The sequence below is a fragment of the Scyliorhinus torazame genome, chromosome 2, assembly GCF_047496885.1.
Source record: "Scyliorhinus torazame isolate Kashiwa2021f chromosome 2, sScyTor2.1, whole genome shotgun sequence".
Taxonomy (NCBI): Eukaryota; Metazoa; Chordata; class Chondrichthyes; order Carcharhiniformes; family Scyliorhinidae; genus Scyliorhinus; species Scyliorhinus torazame.
In genome coordinates, this window is record NC_092708.1 from 221046768 (window position 1) to 221060301 (window position 13534).

At 47.2% G+C, this 13534-nt stretch overlaps 1 protein-coding gene across 1 annotated transcript in view; it reads left to right on the top strand.

The window, feature by feature from the left end:
• Positions 1-13534, top strand: part of trpm2 (transient receptor potential cation channel, subfamily M, member 2) — a 350526-nt gene that overhangs the window by 263961 nt on the left and 73031 nt on the right. The window contains exons 25-28 of the mRNA XM_072484225.1: positions 2578-2710; positions 3151-3232; positions 8315-8402; positions 11170-11318. Coding sequence (XP_072340326.1) covers positions 2578-2710; positions 3151-3232; positions 8315-8402; positions 11170-11318 — 452 coding nt within the window. The remainder of the gene's footprint in view (positions 1-2577; positions 2711-3150; positions 3233-8314; positions 8403-11169; positions 11319-13534) is intronic.

Genomic DNA, 13534 nt, shown 5'->3' on the forward strand with positions numbered 1-13534 from the left:
ATACCGATGAGAAATATTCATTCAGGATCTCACCCAACTCTTGTGGCTCTGCACATAGATGTCCTTGTTGATCCTTAAGAGGCCCTACTCTGTCCCTAGTTACTCTTTTCCCCTTTATGTATCTGTAGAATCTCTTTGGATTCTCCCTTGCATTATTTGCCAAAGCAATTTCATGTCCCCTTTTTGCCCTCCTGATTTCCCTCTTAACTCTATTTCGACAATCTCTATACTCTTCAAGGGATCCACTTAATCCCAGTTGCTTATGTACGTCATATGCCTCCTTCTTCTTTTTGACCAGAGTCTCAATATCTCGAGTCATCCAGGGTTCCCTACTTCTACCAGCCTTGCCCTTCACTCTAAAGGAAATGTGCTTACCCTGCACCCTGGTTAACACATTTTTAAAAGCCTCCCATTTACCAGCCGTCCCTTTGCCTGCCGACAGTCTCCCCCAATCTACCTCTGCAAGTTCCTGTCTGATACCATCAAAATTGGCCTTGCCCCAATTAAGAATTTTAACTCTTGGGCCAGACCTATCATTCTCCATAGCTATCTTAAAACTAATGGAGTTATGGTCACTTGTCCCAAAGTGATCCCTCACTTGCACTTCTGTCACTTGCCCTTCCTTATTTCCCAAGACGAGGTCAAGTTTTGCCCCCTCTCTAGTCGGTCCATCCACATACTGAATGAGAAATTCCTCCTGAATACACTCAACAAATTTCCCTCCATCCAAGCCCCTAATGCTATGGCTGTCCCAGTCAATGTTGGGAAAGTTAAAGTCCCCTACTACTACCACCCTATTATTCTTGCAGCTATCTGTAATCTCCTTACATATATGCTCCTCAATTTCCCGCTGACTATTTGGGGGCCTGTAGTACAGTCCTACCAAGGTGATCTCTCCCTTCTTATTTTTCAGTTCCACCCATATAGACTCAGTGGGCGAACCCTCGGATATATCCCCTCTAAGTACTGCCGTGATGTTCTCCCTAATCAAAAACGCCACTCCCCCTCCTCTCTTACCTCCTGTTCTATCCTTTCTATAGCATCTGTACCCCGGAACATTGAGCTGCCAGTCCTGCCCCTCCCTTAGCCATGTTCCAGTCATAGCTATAATATCCCAGTCCCATGTGCCCGTCCATGCCCTGAGTTCATCCGCTTTGCCCGTCAGGCCCCTTGCATTGAAATAAATGCAGTTTAATGTAGACCTTCCTTGCTCTCTGCCCTGCTTTCTCTGGTCATGCTTTACACACTCTCCCTTCCTGCCTTTTGTTTCTGTCCCCACTGACTTCCTACATCGGTTCCCATCCCCCTGGCACATTAGTTTAAACCCTCCCCAACTGCACTAGCAAACACACCCCCGAGAACATTGGTTCCGGTCCCACCCAGATGCAGACCGTCCAATTTGTACAGGTCCCACCTCCCCCAGAACCGGTCCCAATGTCCCAGGAATTTGAAACCCTCCCTCTTGCACCATCTCTCAAGCCACGTATTCATCCTAGCTATCCTGTCATTCCTACTCTGACTATCACGTGGCACTGGTAGCAATCCTGAGATTACTACCTTTCAGGTCCTACTTTTTAGTTTAACTCCTAACTCCCTAAATTCAGCTTGTAGGACCTCATCCCGTTTTTTACCTATATCGTTGGTGCCTATATGCACCACGACAGCTGGCTGTTCACCCTCCCCCTCCAGAATGCCCTGCAGCCGCTCCGAGACATCCTTGACCCTTGCACCAGGGAGGCAACATACCAACCTGGATTCTCGTTTGCGTCCGCAGAAACGCCTGTCTATTCCCCTTACAATTGAATCCCCTATCACTATAGCTCTGCCACTCTTTTTCCCGCCCTTCTGTGCAGCAGAACCAGCCACGGTGCCATGAACCTGGCTGCTGCCACCTTCCCCTGGTGAGCCATCTCCCCCAACAGTTTCCAAAACGGTAAATCTGTTTTGGAGGGAGATGACCGCAGGGGATCCCTGCACTGCCTTCCTACTCTTCCTCTGTCTGTTGGTCACCCTTTCCCTATCTGCCTCAGTAATTTTAATCTGCGGTGTGACCAACTCACTGAATGTGCTATCCACAACTTCCTCAGCATCGCGGATGCTCCAAAGTGAGTCCATCCGCAGCTCCAGAGCCGTCAAGCGGTCTAACAGGAGCTGCAGTTGGACACACTTCTTGCAGATGAAGGAGTCAGGGACACCAGAAGGGTCCCTGACTTGCCACATCTCACAAGAGGAGCATGACACGGGTCTGAGCTCTCCTGCCATGACTTAAACCTGAAGTTAAATTTGAACTACACTACACAGCTAAGAGAAAGTCAAAGAGAGAGAAATCACTTACCAGTTACAAGCCAATCACTTACCTGCTGGCTGTGATGTAATTGCTCCAGAGATGTTACACCAGTATGTTACACCGCAATGAAATTATGGACAGTTAGCAATCACAACCACCCCCCACCCACCCACCCCCACCCCAACCAGTCACCTGTCAGCCCCTTAGCTTCCTTACCCTGACCGCCAAATGAATGCAGCAGCACAGAGATGATTAATGAGCTGGCTGACTTTTACAAATGCTTTTTACAGAGAAGCAGCTGGATGACAAAGAGGAAGCTGAACTTTTGACCTGGGAGGCCATAATAAAGGAGAATTACCTGATCAAACAGAAACGCAATCAGTGTCAAAGTCTAAACCAACAAATCAGTTGCACCATGGAAAAGTGAGTGAGTACATGTGCTCCAAACACACCCTGTCTCTGTCAGCATGCTTCTGATTGCTTTCTGTTCTCCCATCCTCCACTCCTGAATGGGCAGGCCACCATCCTACCCCAGGGGCCTCGGCACCACTGCATCACAAGCATGCCCAAGACTCGGCGAGCGTTCAAAGCACATTTTACTGACTAGAATCTTTGCCTCAATTCTTTGATATTGATGTTTTCCAGAGAGCTTCAACAAAATGGGACTATCGAAGGGGAGAGCCTCCGCTTAATTAAAACAATTTTATTTCTCTCTCTTGCTTTCTTTTTCTGTCCTCACCCCTGCTTTGACTCGTAACTGAACCATGTGCTTTTGTGTGGGAAGATCTTCTCATTGCGTTCTTTTGAGCTTCAAAGAATTTTCATCCTTTCTTTTACAGCCTTTATCTGATGATGTTTTTCAGAGTGGATGCAGTGGCGGAGATCATTGATGTGAACAGAGAAGGCAATAAAGTGGAGCACAGAATCTCACACCTGGAGGAACAGGTTCTGTCTATCAGGGAGGGATGGATAGGCTAAGGGAGCACTCATTGTGTAAAGAGAAAGGCCTGGAACAGGGTGATCATAGGCGATAGCCATGGATTGCCATGGAATGGCAATCACAACTGGATAGCCACTCTGCTCCCAGCTACTTAACAGGAAATGCAGTCTCCCCTTTCTTGTCCGACCTTCTGAGTCAGACCTGGTGAAGATAGTAACCCTCTGTCAAATTCGGGAGAATCAGGGAAAAGAAACACACCTACTTTCTTATAGTACTAGGTGCCATAAAACAGGTAGGTTTAAACGTCCAGCTACAGAGAGAAGATAAGCAAGTCAAATAAGTGGATAGGATGAGAAGGTTCAGGTGGTCAGTAGGGGGGAAGGGCAGAATTGGATGGTCAGTTTGGGAGGTCAGGTGACTGATGGGGTCCGCTGGTCAGTGGAGGGGGTCAGGTGGTCAATGGGGGAGCTGTGCGGTCAGTGGGGAAGGGGTCAGAAGATCAGCGGGGCAGTTGGGTGGTCAACTCCCTCCCTAACAGCACTGTGGGTGTATCTACACCACATGGACTGCAGCAGTTCAAGAAGGCAGCTCACCACCATCCTCTGAAGAGCAACTAGGGATCACAATAAATGCTGGCCTAACCAGCGACACCCACATCCTATAAATGAATAATAAAAAAGTTGTGTTTTGGGTGGTCATAGGGTGATAGATGACCAGTGTGGTTGGGTTGGAGACTGATCCAGCAACTAGCTGCTAGGCAGCAACCTGCAACTTCCAATTGGAGTTGAGTCTCGGCGCGTGCAGTGACCAGCCACCTTGTCACAGGTGGCAGAGCTCCCACCAGAGCGAGCCACAGACGCAATGTTGTTGGGGAATGGAGATCCTGCAAAGGGGAAAAGAACTCAAGACCAGGCCAAGCACACAAAGCCATGAACACAGATGAGGCCCAATCAGCAATCAGCAAATTGAAACCTGGCAGAGCTGCGGGTTACAACCAAATCTACATTGAATTCCATAAGCACCTTGTCCCCATGGATAAAAAATGGTTCTCTGGATTCCTGACCAGAATCATCCAGGAGAAGCAACTCCCAAAAGATTTGTCGGAAAGCTAAGTTTGTTGTAATCCCCAAGACTGGCAAGGACCTGAAGGAAGCTTCTGGTTACAGACCAATTTCTCTTCTATCCTTGTGTTATAAGGTGCTCGGGACTCATCTTGCACCAGATCCAACCAACGGTGGAGGATACACTATCCATAGACCAAACTGGATTCCGTAAGGAGTGCAGAACAAAAAGCCAGGTACTTTCGCTCACCACCCACACTGAAAATGGCTTTCAAAAGTGCCTGAAATCTGGAGCCATCCACCTTGATCTCATTGCAGCCTACAACACTGTGACACAGGTCTACTGGTCAAGCATTCTAGGATTCTAACACCCTTGGCTGTTGATACCATCACTGTCCTTCAAAACCAACTATTTCGAGTCCATATGGAACCCAAAGCCAGCATGTGGAAAAGGCAGCAAAATGGCCTACCTCAAGAATTAGTGCTGGCTGTTCATCCCCCTGTTCATCCTGTACATAAATGATCTGCCAGCCACATGCAGCTGCACGTTTATCTACACAGATGACATCTGCTGTAGTAACCTAACGGGAGATTTCAACAAAAATGCTCTTAATAACAACCTTAGTATGCTTGCTCACTACTGTCAAAACTGGTGTCTCAAACCATGTGCTTTCAATACCGTATAATGTGTCTACCACCTTGACAATGCAAGAAGTCACCAAGAACTTGACTGCTACTCAAACGACAGCCCATCAAACACCATCCTACACCTATCTATCTTGGTGTATTTTTGGATCACACACTGACCTTCAAGCCACACCTCCAGAAAGTCTCAGCTAAACTGAAGACTCACAAAAATCTCACCGCAAACTAACAAGAACCTCTTGGAGAGCCCACACCAGACCTTTAAGAACATCCTCTTTGTCTCTCCACTACTCAGTAGCTGTGTACTGTGCTTCTACCTGGAAGAACTCGTTGCACTACAAACTGGTAAGATGTCCAGCTGAATGAGACAATGAGGAACACCTCAGGAGTAATCTGGTCAACACACACAAATTGGCTACCTGACAAATCTGTCAGGTCGCTGTGAAAAACGATTGCTAGAAAGATTGCACAAAAATCCGCATCTAGTACTGGCAGAAGACATCAGCCACCAAGCAAACGCCTCATCTCAAGGTGGCCAAGCTAGTCTACCATGCCCGACCTGTGGAAGGGTTTGTGGCACAACACCAACAACACAGTCCAGAATCAGCACTTGTTTGATGTCCCATGTTGGAAATCCCTGGCTTTGATCACCGGCGTTGCAGTCTGCTGCAAAAAAACTTTTTTTGAATAACTGTAGTGAAGTGCAAACCATGGTGCACATAATGGACAAGTGCCCCGGCCTGTGCTTCAGTGACCGTTTCACTGCTCTGCTCCAGGCTGATGAGGAGGCTGCCAACTGGCTAAACAATTTAAAATTTGACATCTAGCTGTGCGTCAGTGCATACATTGAAACTTAGAAATTGAAACAGGTGGAGGCCATTCGGCCTTCGAGCCTGTTCCGCTCTTCATTATGATCATGGCTGATCATCAAGTTCAATACCTTGATCCCGCCTTCCCCCCCCTATCCCTTGATCCCTTTAGCCCCAAGAGCTATATCTAATTCCTTCTTGAAATTACCCAATGTTACCCAAAATCATTGATACTGGGCTCCAGCAACTTCTCGACTACTGACGTTAGGCTCACTGGTCTATAGCTCCATATTTTCTCTCTATCTCCCTTTTTAAATAGTGGGGTTACATTCACTACCCACCAATCTGTCGGAACCATTCCAGAGTCCAAAGAATTTTGGAAAATGACCACCAATGGATCTACTATTTCTAGGCCCACTTCCTTTAGTACTCTGGGATGATGATTATCAGGCCCTGGAGATTTGTCTGCCTTTAATCCCATTAATTTCCCCCAAACCATTTCTTTACTAATATTAATTTCCTTCAGCTCCTCACTAAAACTTGTGCTTCTTCATATCTTCCTTTGTGAAAACAGAGGCAAAGTACGAATTTAGTTGCTCAGTCATTTCTTTGTTCCTCATTATGAATTCCCCCATTTCTGGCTGTAAGGGGCCTACATTTGTTTTAATTAATCTTTTTCTCTTTACATATCGATCAAATATTTTACAGTCAGTTTTTATGTTCCTCGCTTGTTTACTTTCAAATTGTATTTTCCCCTTCTTAATCAATCCCTTAGCCAGCTTTTGCTGAATTTTAAACCCAATCCTCAGGGTTCTTGCTAATTTGTCTACCTCCTCTTTTAATCTAATAATATATCTAATTTCCCTTGTAAGCCGTGGTTTGGCCACAGCTCCTTTCGACTCTGTGCCAAATAGGAATAAACAACTTTTGGAGTTCACCTATTCATTCCTTGAATGCCTGCCATTTCCTGTTCACTGTCCTTCCTTTCAGTAATGTTTCCCAGTCCATCATAGCCAGATCATGCCTCATACCATCATAGTTACCTTTATTGAGGTTCAGGACCCTTGTCTCAGAATCAACTACCTCACTATTCACCATGATAAGGAATTCTACCATATTATGGTTGATAGTAATAGTAGTCTGATGGGGACATGCGGTCAATGGGGGGGCGGGGGGGGTTTGATTATCAGTGTGAGGGGTGATTCGTGGGAGGTAGTCAGGGGATGGGGGCATTTGAGGGGGTGGGGAGCTAATCAGGGTATCACGGAGATAGTTAGCTTCCATGGAAGGGTTCAGGAGTGTAGTTGGGGCTATTGTGGGATTAGCCAGGGGGCGCTGTGGGTAGGTGTTGGGGCGGGGTGGAGGTGGGGGGGGGGGGGGTGGGGGTGGGGGGCATGGGGTTGAGGGATGTCAGTACTGCAGTTATCCAGGAGTTACAAATGGTTTTAATTCTTCTAACTTTTCCTGGGTAACTATTCCTGTTAGACAGTAATTTAAATCAAGGAATCGGTGGTTCTCAATGTAAGACAAATGCCGAATGGAATTTTGAACTACCCAGGCAATTGTCATGCAATGCTTACATGGAGGCTTCTGGAGAGGGGGGTCCATCTTTGGGGTAGTTCCTGGTACGTCCCCACTGAGATCAGAAGGTATGGGCTGATATTTTCTAATCTTTGCATTTCAGACTCACTGGTCTTTAACATTTGTGGTGTGGAAAGTGAGCGCTGAAGTGGACAGCCAAGACATCCACCACTGAGCCTCTGCTTAGCTTGACAATGACCGGTGACTTTATCACTGGAGCGGTGTTTTCATTTCCACCAGCAGGTTTCTGTACAGCAGTGCCCATTATACCGAGGCTAGAAATTATGACTGTATTATATCTCGGGTCTCCCATTTTCCTGTGCCCCCATCTCCCCCTTGCCACTCCAAAGTGATCCTTCTCTGGAAACTTCTGGAAGGCTTCCCCTTTAAGAGGTGACATTGTCAACATTTTCAAGAACATTTCCAGGTCCATGATCCTGGCTGAATTTACAACCATCGGAGGTCTCCCTTCCCAGCACCCTTGCTGACATGGGTTCCATAGAACCATAGAATTCCTACAGTGCAGAAGTAGGCCATTCGGCCTGTCAAGTCTGCATTGATCCTCTGAAAGAGCACCTAGTGCCACTCCCCCACCCTATCCTCATAACCCCACCTAACCTGCACAATCCTGGACACTAAGGGGCAATTCCACATGGCCAATCCACCTTTCCTACACATCTTTGGACTGTGGGAGGAAACTGGAGCACCCGGAGGAAACCCTTGCAGACACGAGGAGAATGTGCAAACTCCACACAGCCAATGACCCAAAGTGAACCTGGATCCTTGATGCTGTGAGGCAGCAGTGCTAACCACTGTACTACCGTGCTGCCCGTGTTCATCTGCAGATTCAGTCCACAGTCTCTTGGCCTTCGAGTTGGAGATTCTCAATCCCACCAGCTCCCGACTTCTCCTCCCCAAGCAATTGAGATTATTTTCTGTCAATCTGTAAATATCAGGTGTGCTAAGACATTGCTATAATTTTATGTTTTAGATGACACAGAGCATGCGGGCCTTAAACTGGATCATGAACACACTTATAGAAAAGAATTTTGGATCCCGGGAGAGTGCACCTGTCCTTGGTACGTTTTCTGATCAGTATAAGATTCCATTCAATTCCTACAATGCAGAAGAAGACCATTCGACCCATCAACCCTCTGAAAGAGCATCCTACACAGGCACCCCGCCCCATCCCCATAACTCCATCTAATCTGTACATCCTTGGACACTGAGGGCAATTTATCGTGGCCAATCCATCTAACCTGCACATCTTTGGGAGGAAACCAGAGCACCCGGAGGAAACCGGAGCACCCGGAGGAAACCCTTGCAGACACGAGGAGAACACACAAAGTGAAATGAAATGAAATGAAAATCGCTTATTGTCACGAGTAGGCTTCAATGAAGTTGCTGTAAAAAGCCCCTAGTCGCCACATTCCGGCACCTGTTCGGGGAGGCTGGTACAGGAATCGAACCGTGCTGCTGGCCTGCCTTGGTCTACTTTAAAAGCCAGCGATTTAGCCCAGTGTGCTAAACCAGCCCCTGGGTGCAACCGTTGGGTGAAAGTCCACACAGACTTTCACCCAATGCCAGAATTGAACCCGGGTTCCTGGCGCAGTGAGGCAGCAGTGTTAACCACTGTGCCGCCCACATATTCTATTCAACTCTTACTGTCTGTGGTCCTTGCAGTTTTCACCATTAGTAGGATAAAGGAACTCTGGTAGGTGCGTCACATACTCTTTCACCAACACCCCACTTATCAGCCAGAATATAGCAAACCCTGAATGGAAAAACTGGCGTAGCTGAACGTCAATTAAGGATTATGTGAGTTGTGTTTTCTACATTCCTTTGCAGCAAGGGTTTGGGTTTGAGTAGCACTATAGAATTGGAACCTCAAAGGATTAATCTCATGGGATGCAAGGGTCCAAGGTTACTGTTCTGGGTGGTGGATCAGGTTGAATTCAGAAATGCTTTCATGGTCCAGATTGGATGAATACTGGAGACTCGGGAGCATATTAACCTCTAGCAACCTCAAGCTGCTGATACTAATGGATTTATCTGATTTAGAATTCATCTGCCGATGAGCCAACCATGTTGAAATGAGCTCATTCCAACCTCCAAGGCCATCATAGTTAAACAGGACTAAGCAGAAAACATACTGGATTTTCCTCCTTTCTATGTTTGACATTCAATTTCGGAAAGGCAAGAAGTTAAACAGAGCGGTATGGTCTTAGGTCAAAAAAACCCAAATCTTGTCTCTCCACCCTGGATTAATCTCCTGCAGCTATCCCTGGCTGAGTCCCCAAATAATTCAATTCAATGCAAAAATGCTGCGCTTATTGTAAATTAGAGATGGGAACAAGAAAGGTTGGCAACATCTTTGGGGAGAGAAACATAATTGAAATTTCAAGTTAATAATCTTTAATAAGAATCCAATGAAACAGAGGGCTCTGCATCTATCCTGGGCTGTGCCTGCCTTGGCAGTATATGATGGGCCAGTGTGGGGGGAGCCAAACTCTGGGGGTGATTTAACGGCCGCATTGTACCTGGAGAGGATCCATGTGGGCTGGTTATATCGCCGTAGAGGCTCACATCGGGAACTGCGGTTTGTGATCTAACCTGCCCGCTCCCGTTGGTAGGATCTGTATCCCACCTAGATGCAGCGTGAAGCTAATTAAGGGCAATCTCCATCTCATTAGTGAGATGGAAGTCCAATCTAACGGCCTCCCATGACCTAACCGGCTCCCCAGTGAGAGGTCACATGAGCGCCAATTAGTAGTGGTCCACACAAACGTGGACCAGGCATTACGGCACCTGGGGTGTCTCCCAAGCCATTGGAGACCCCTGGATGTTCAGGGATAGAGCGGGGTAGCACCCTGGCTCTCTCTGGCACCCGGGCATCTTGGCACTGCCACGCTCTCACCTTGACACTGCCAGGCAGGCAGGAGGACTGCCAGGGTGCAATCGTGTCAGTGTCATGGTATCTGGGTGCGAGGGTGGCATTGCCAAGGGTCAGGACCTGAGGGGGACCAAGCCCATGAAAGGAAGGATGGGGGGCCAGGGGTTTATGGCAGGTGAAAGGCAGTTATGGAGGGGCCTCTGGAAGGTTGGGGGGGTGAAGGGTGGGGTCCTGTTTGGGGCAGGGGCCCAAAAGGGGACATGGAAGGCCTGAAAAGGGGGGTCCTTCAGCGACCCCATAGTGAGGTGTCCCCACTTGGGGGTGTGTGGGGTAATGCCCATGTGTGGGGGAGGTGGGACATTGCCCATGGGTGGGGGGTGTGGGGGCCCCCAAGTTCACTTTGAGATCCGGGCACCCTTTCAAAATGGTGGCCCGATTTCTGAGGAGCCGGACTGGCCAGTGAGTTCAGCTCCCCAGTGGTGAAAGAAATTCTAAAGGAGCGATCTATCGGCTGTTCATCCCAGGGGGATATTCCAGTCTCATGCCAGCGTACAAGTTTCCCAGCAACGAGGGGTGCAATCACTGGGAAATTCCATTGACAACGGTGGGGTCAGTAAATCCCACTGGCAGGCCGACTCCACCGCAAAACACGCGGTGGGGTGGTCAGTAAATCCCGCCCTAAATGTGTTTTAGCCTGGGAAGAAACTCCCGAGGACCCGAAAAAGTGACTTCAGTGTGGTTAGATAGCAATGGGGAACTCGCCACAGAGCTGGGGAGAAACTCACAGCCAAACCCATTTGAAATGGCACTTTGAATGGTTTCGTTAGATCATGCCCTCTATTTCTAACTATGCTTTACCTGTCCTGTGAGGGTTTGTAACTGACACTGGTGAACACAAAGAGAGAAGTTTGACCGATAGTGTGGGTCAATATCACTTATTTTGTTCCATTCAGTAATTTCTGACAGTAAAAATAAAGAGGACGAAATTGAAGATGAAGAGAAGGATCTCAAGTCTCTGTGCCATGTTAATGCCCGAAGCTTGATGTACCCAGATACCAACATTCAACGCTACCCTGTACCTGACGAGAAGGTCCCCTGGGAGGTATGGCATATTGCTTGGAATCTGTGTCACTCTCCATATTCATATCTTTGCATATTTTAATTTCTATTCTCAGAGCCTGGCTGTGTTGACAGTCACCCCACATCCGCAATTTACAATTTAAACGCTGAATTTCAACCAGCTCCTCCTCCTCCCCATGAAACTAAAAAAGATGAGGGCAGCCGCAGGAAAAATTAGAAAGTTTAAAAAAAAGGTGGAGGAAATAGAGCTGTTAGTGACTAAAATAAAAGCAAAATACTGTGGATCTGAAATAAAAACAGAAAATGTCAGTGAAACTCACCAGCTCTGGCAGTATCTTTGGAGAGAGAAACAGAGTTAACATTTTGAGTCAGTATGACTCTTCAGAGATAAAGAGAGGGAAGAATGTGATGGATTTCATATTGTTGAAGAGAGGGGTGGAGCAAAATGGAAGGTCAGGGATAGGCGGGATGTCAGTGTGGTATTATCAGGTATTGCAGTACCCGAGAGGCTGTAGACCATTGGGTAAACCTAGGAGTTTACCATTGGTTGTTTGGTATGTAGCTCCACCCTGACAGGCGGGGTATAAGAACCGGTGCCGTCCCAGCAGCCCTCATTCTGTACCGAAGCTGCTGGGGAACAGATCTAGTCTATTAAAGCCTTCAGTTATGTTACAACCTCGTCTTTGAGTTTAATTGATCGTGCATCACTCAGGAGAGATTTGACAGGCTTTCGGACAAGTCAAAGGTACGTTAAAGACTGAAGAAGGTGCAGACAGCGGCATAAATGTAAGATAGCTGAATGTGTTATTGGAAGAAGAAGGGTCAGTGCTCTCTGAAACAGAATTGAGCATAACTGGCAGATGGCCCTGGAGGGGGATGGGTTATTGAAAAAATAATTAGATTAAAAATAAGGGTCAAGATGGAGGAAGTGATGATTAAGTCCAGGAGGCTGTAACGTGCCTAATAGGAAGATGAGGTGCTATTCCTCCAGTTTGTGCTGGGTTTCATGGGAACATTGCAGCAGACAAGGATGGACAGGTGGGCCTGAGAGCAAAATGGTAGGTTGAAATGACAAGCAGCAGGAAGGTTGGGGTCAGGCTTGCGGACTGAACAAAGGTCAACAAATCTCTCCTGAGCTCCCACCTATCTTTGATCTTCTATTTTGTTCCAATTTGAGTTCTTCGCCGTGTTCAGATCTTCCCAAACAGACAGCATGCTTTTCAGCCACTTCAAGGAGACTGATGCTGCAATGGTAGCCACTGCTCTGTTACAGAAGGTGCCTCTATGTTATTCTCTAAGTCAGAATAAAGATTGTAGACTTCCAGTTAACACAAATACTTTATTCAGTAGGTTAGTTCTGTTTCCAGAGCTTAACTAGATATAATACAGTCAAGAGGTATGACCAGTGAAGCTAAGGTAAACTGCCTATGCTGAACTGTCTGTCTGCTGCTGCTCACTAGCCCTGTGCTTCTGAAAGAGGCAGATCCTCCCTTGGGCTGGACCCTTTATACCCGTCTCTGATGCTGCCATCTAGTAATGATGTGGCTGTTACATCTATGCTGTGGTCCCTGGTGTATGTGCAAATGTATGTACAGATGTACAGATCACTCCAGCCTCCATGGTGCTTCTGATACTCCCCTGGTGCTACTCTACACTGGAAGGGCAGCCAGTAGCCCTAATCACAGATTGTGCAGAAAGAATTTACTGACTTTGAGTCCCTAACTGGATGGGTCGCCCAGAGGACGCTTTTAACTGGCAGCTTCCAAGTTAGGTGTTCAAATGCAACACTGTGGCGTAGGTGAGGCAGTGGTGTAATAGTATTGTCACTGGAATGGTACTCCAGAGATACAGGGCAATGCTCTGGGAACCTGGGTTCGAATCCCCCCAGGGCAGTTGGTGGAATTTGAATTCAAGAAACGATGACTATGAAGCCATTATCAATTGTCGTAAAAACCCATCGGGTTCACTGATGTCTTTGAGGGAAGGAAATCTGTTGTCCTTCCCGACATGTGACTCCAGACCCACAGCAATATAGTTGCCTCTTAACTGTCCTCAGGGATGGGCAATAAATGCTGGCCCAGCCAGCGACACCCACATCCTGTGACTGAATTGTTAATAAAGTGACACCAATTCTGCTCTCTCAGTGGGAATACTCAAAGGGAGAGAGGCAAAACAGTTGACCCTACATGTAAGCGGGAATATCCTTTGCAAATGGAACAGATGGTATGGTCCAAACAT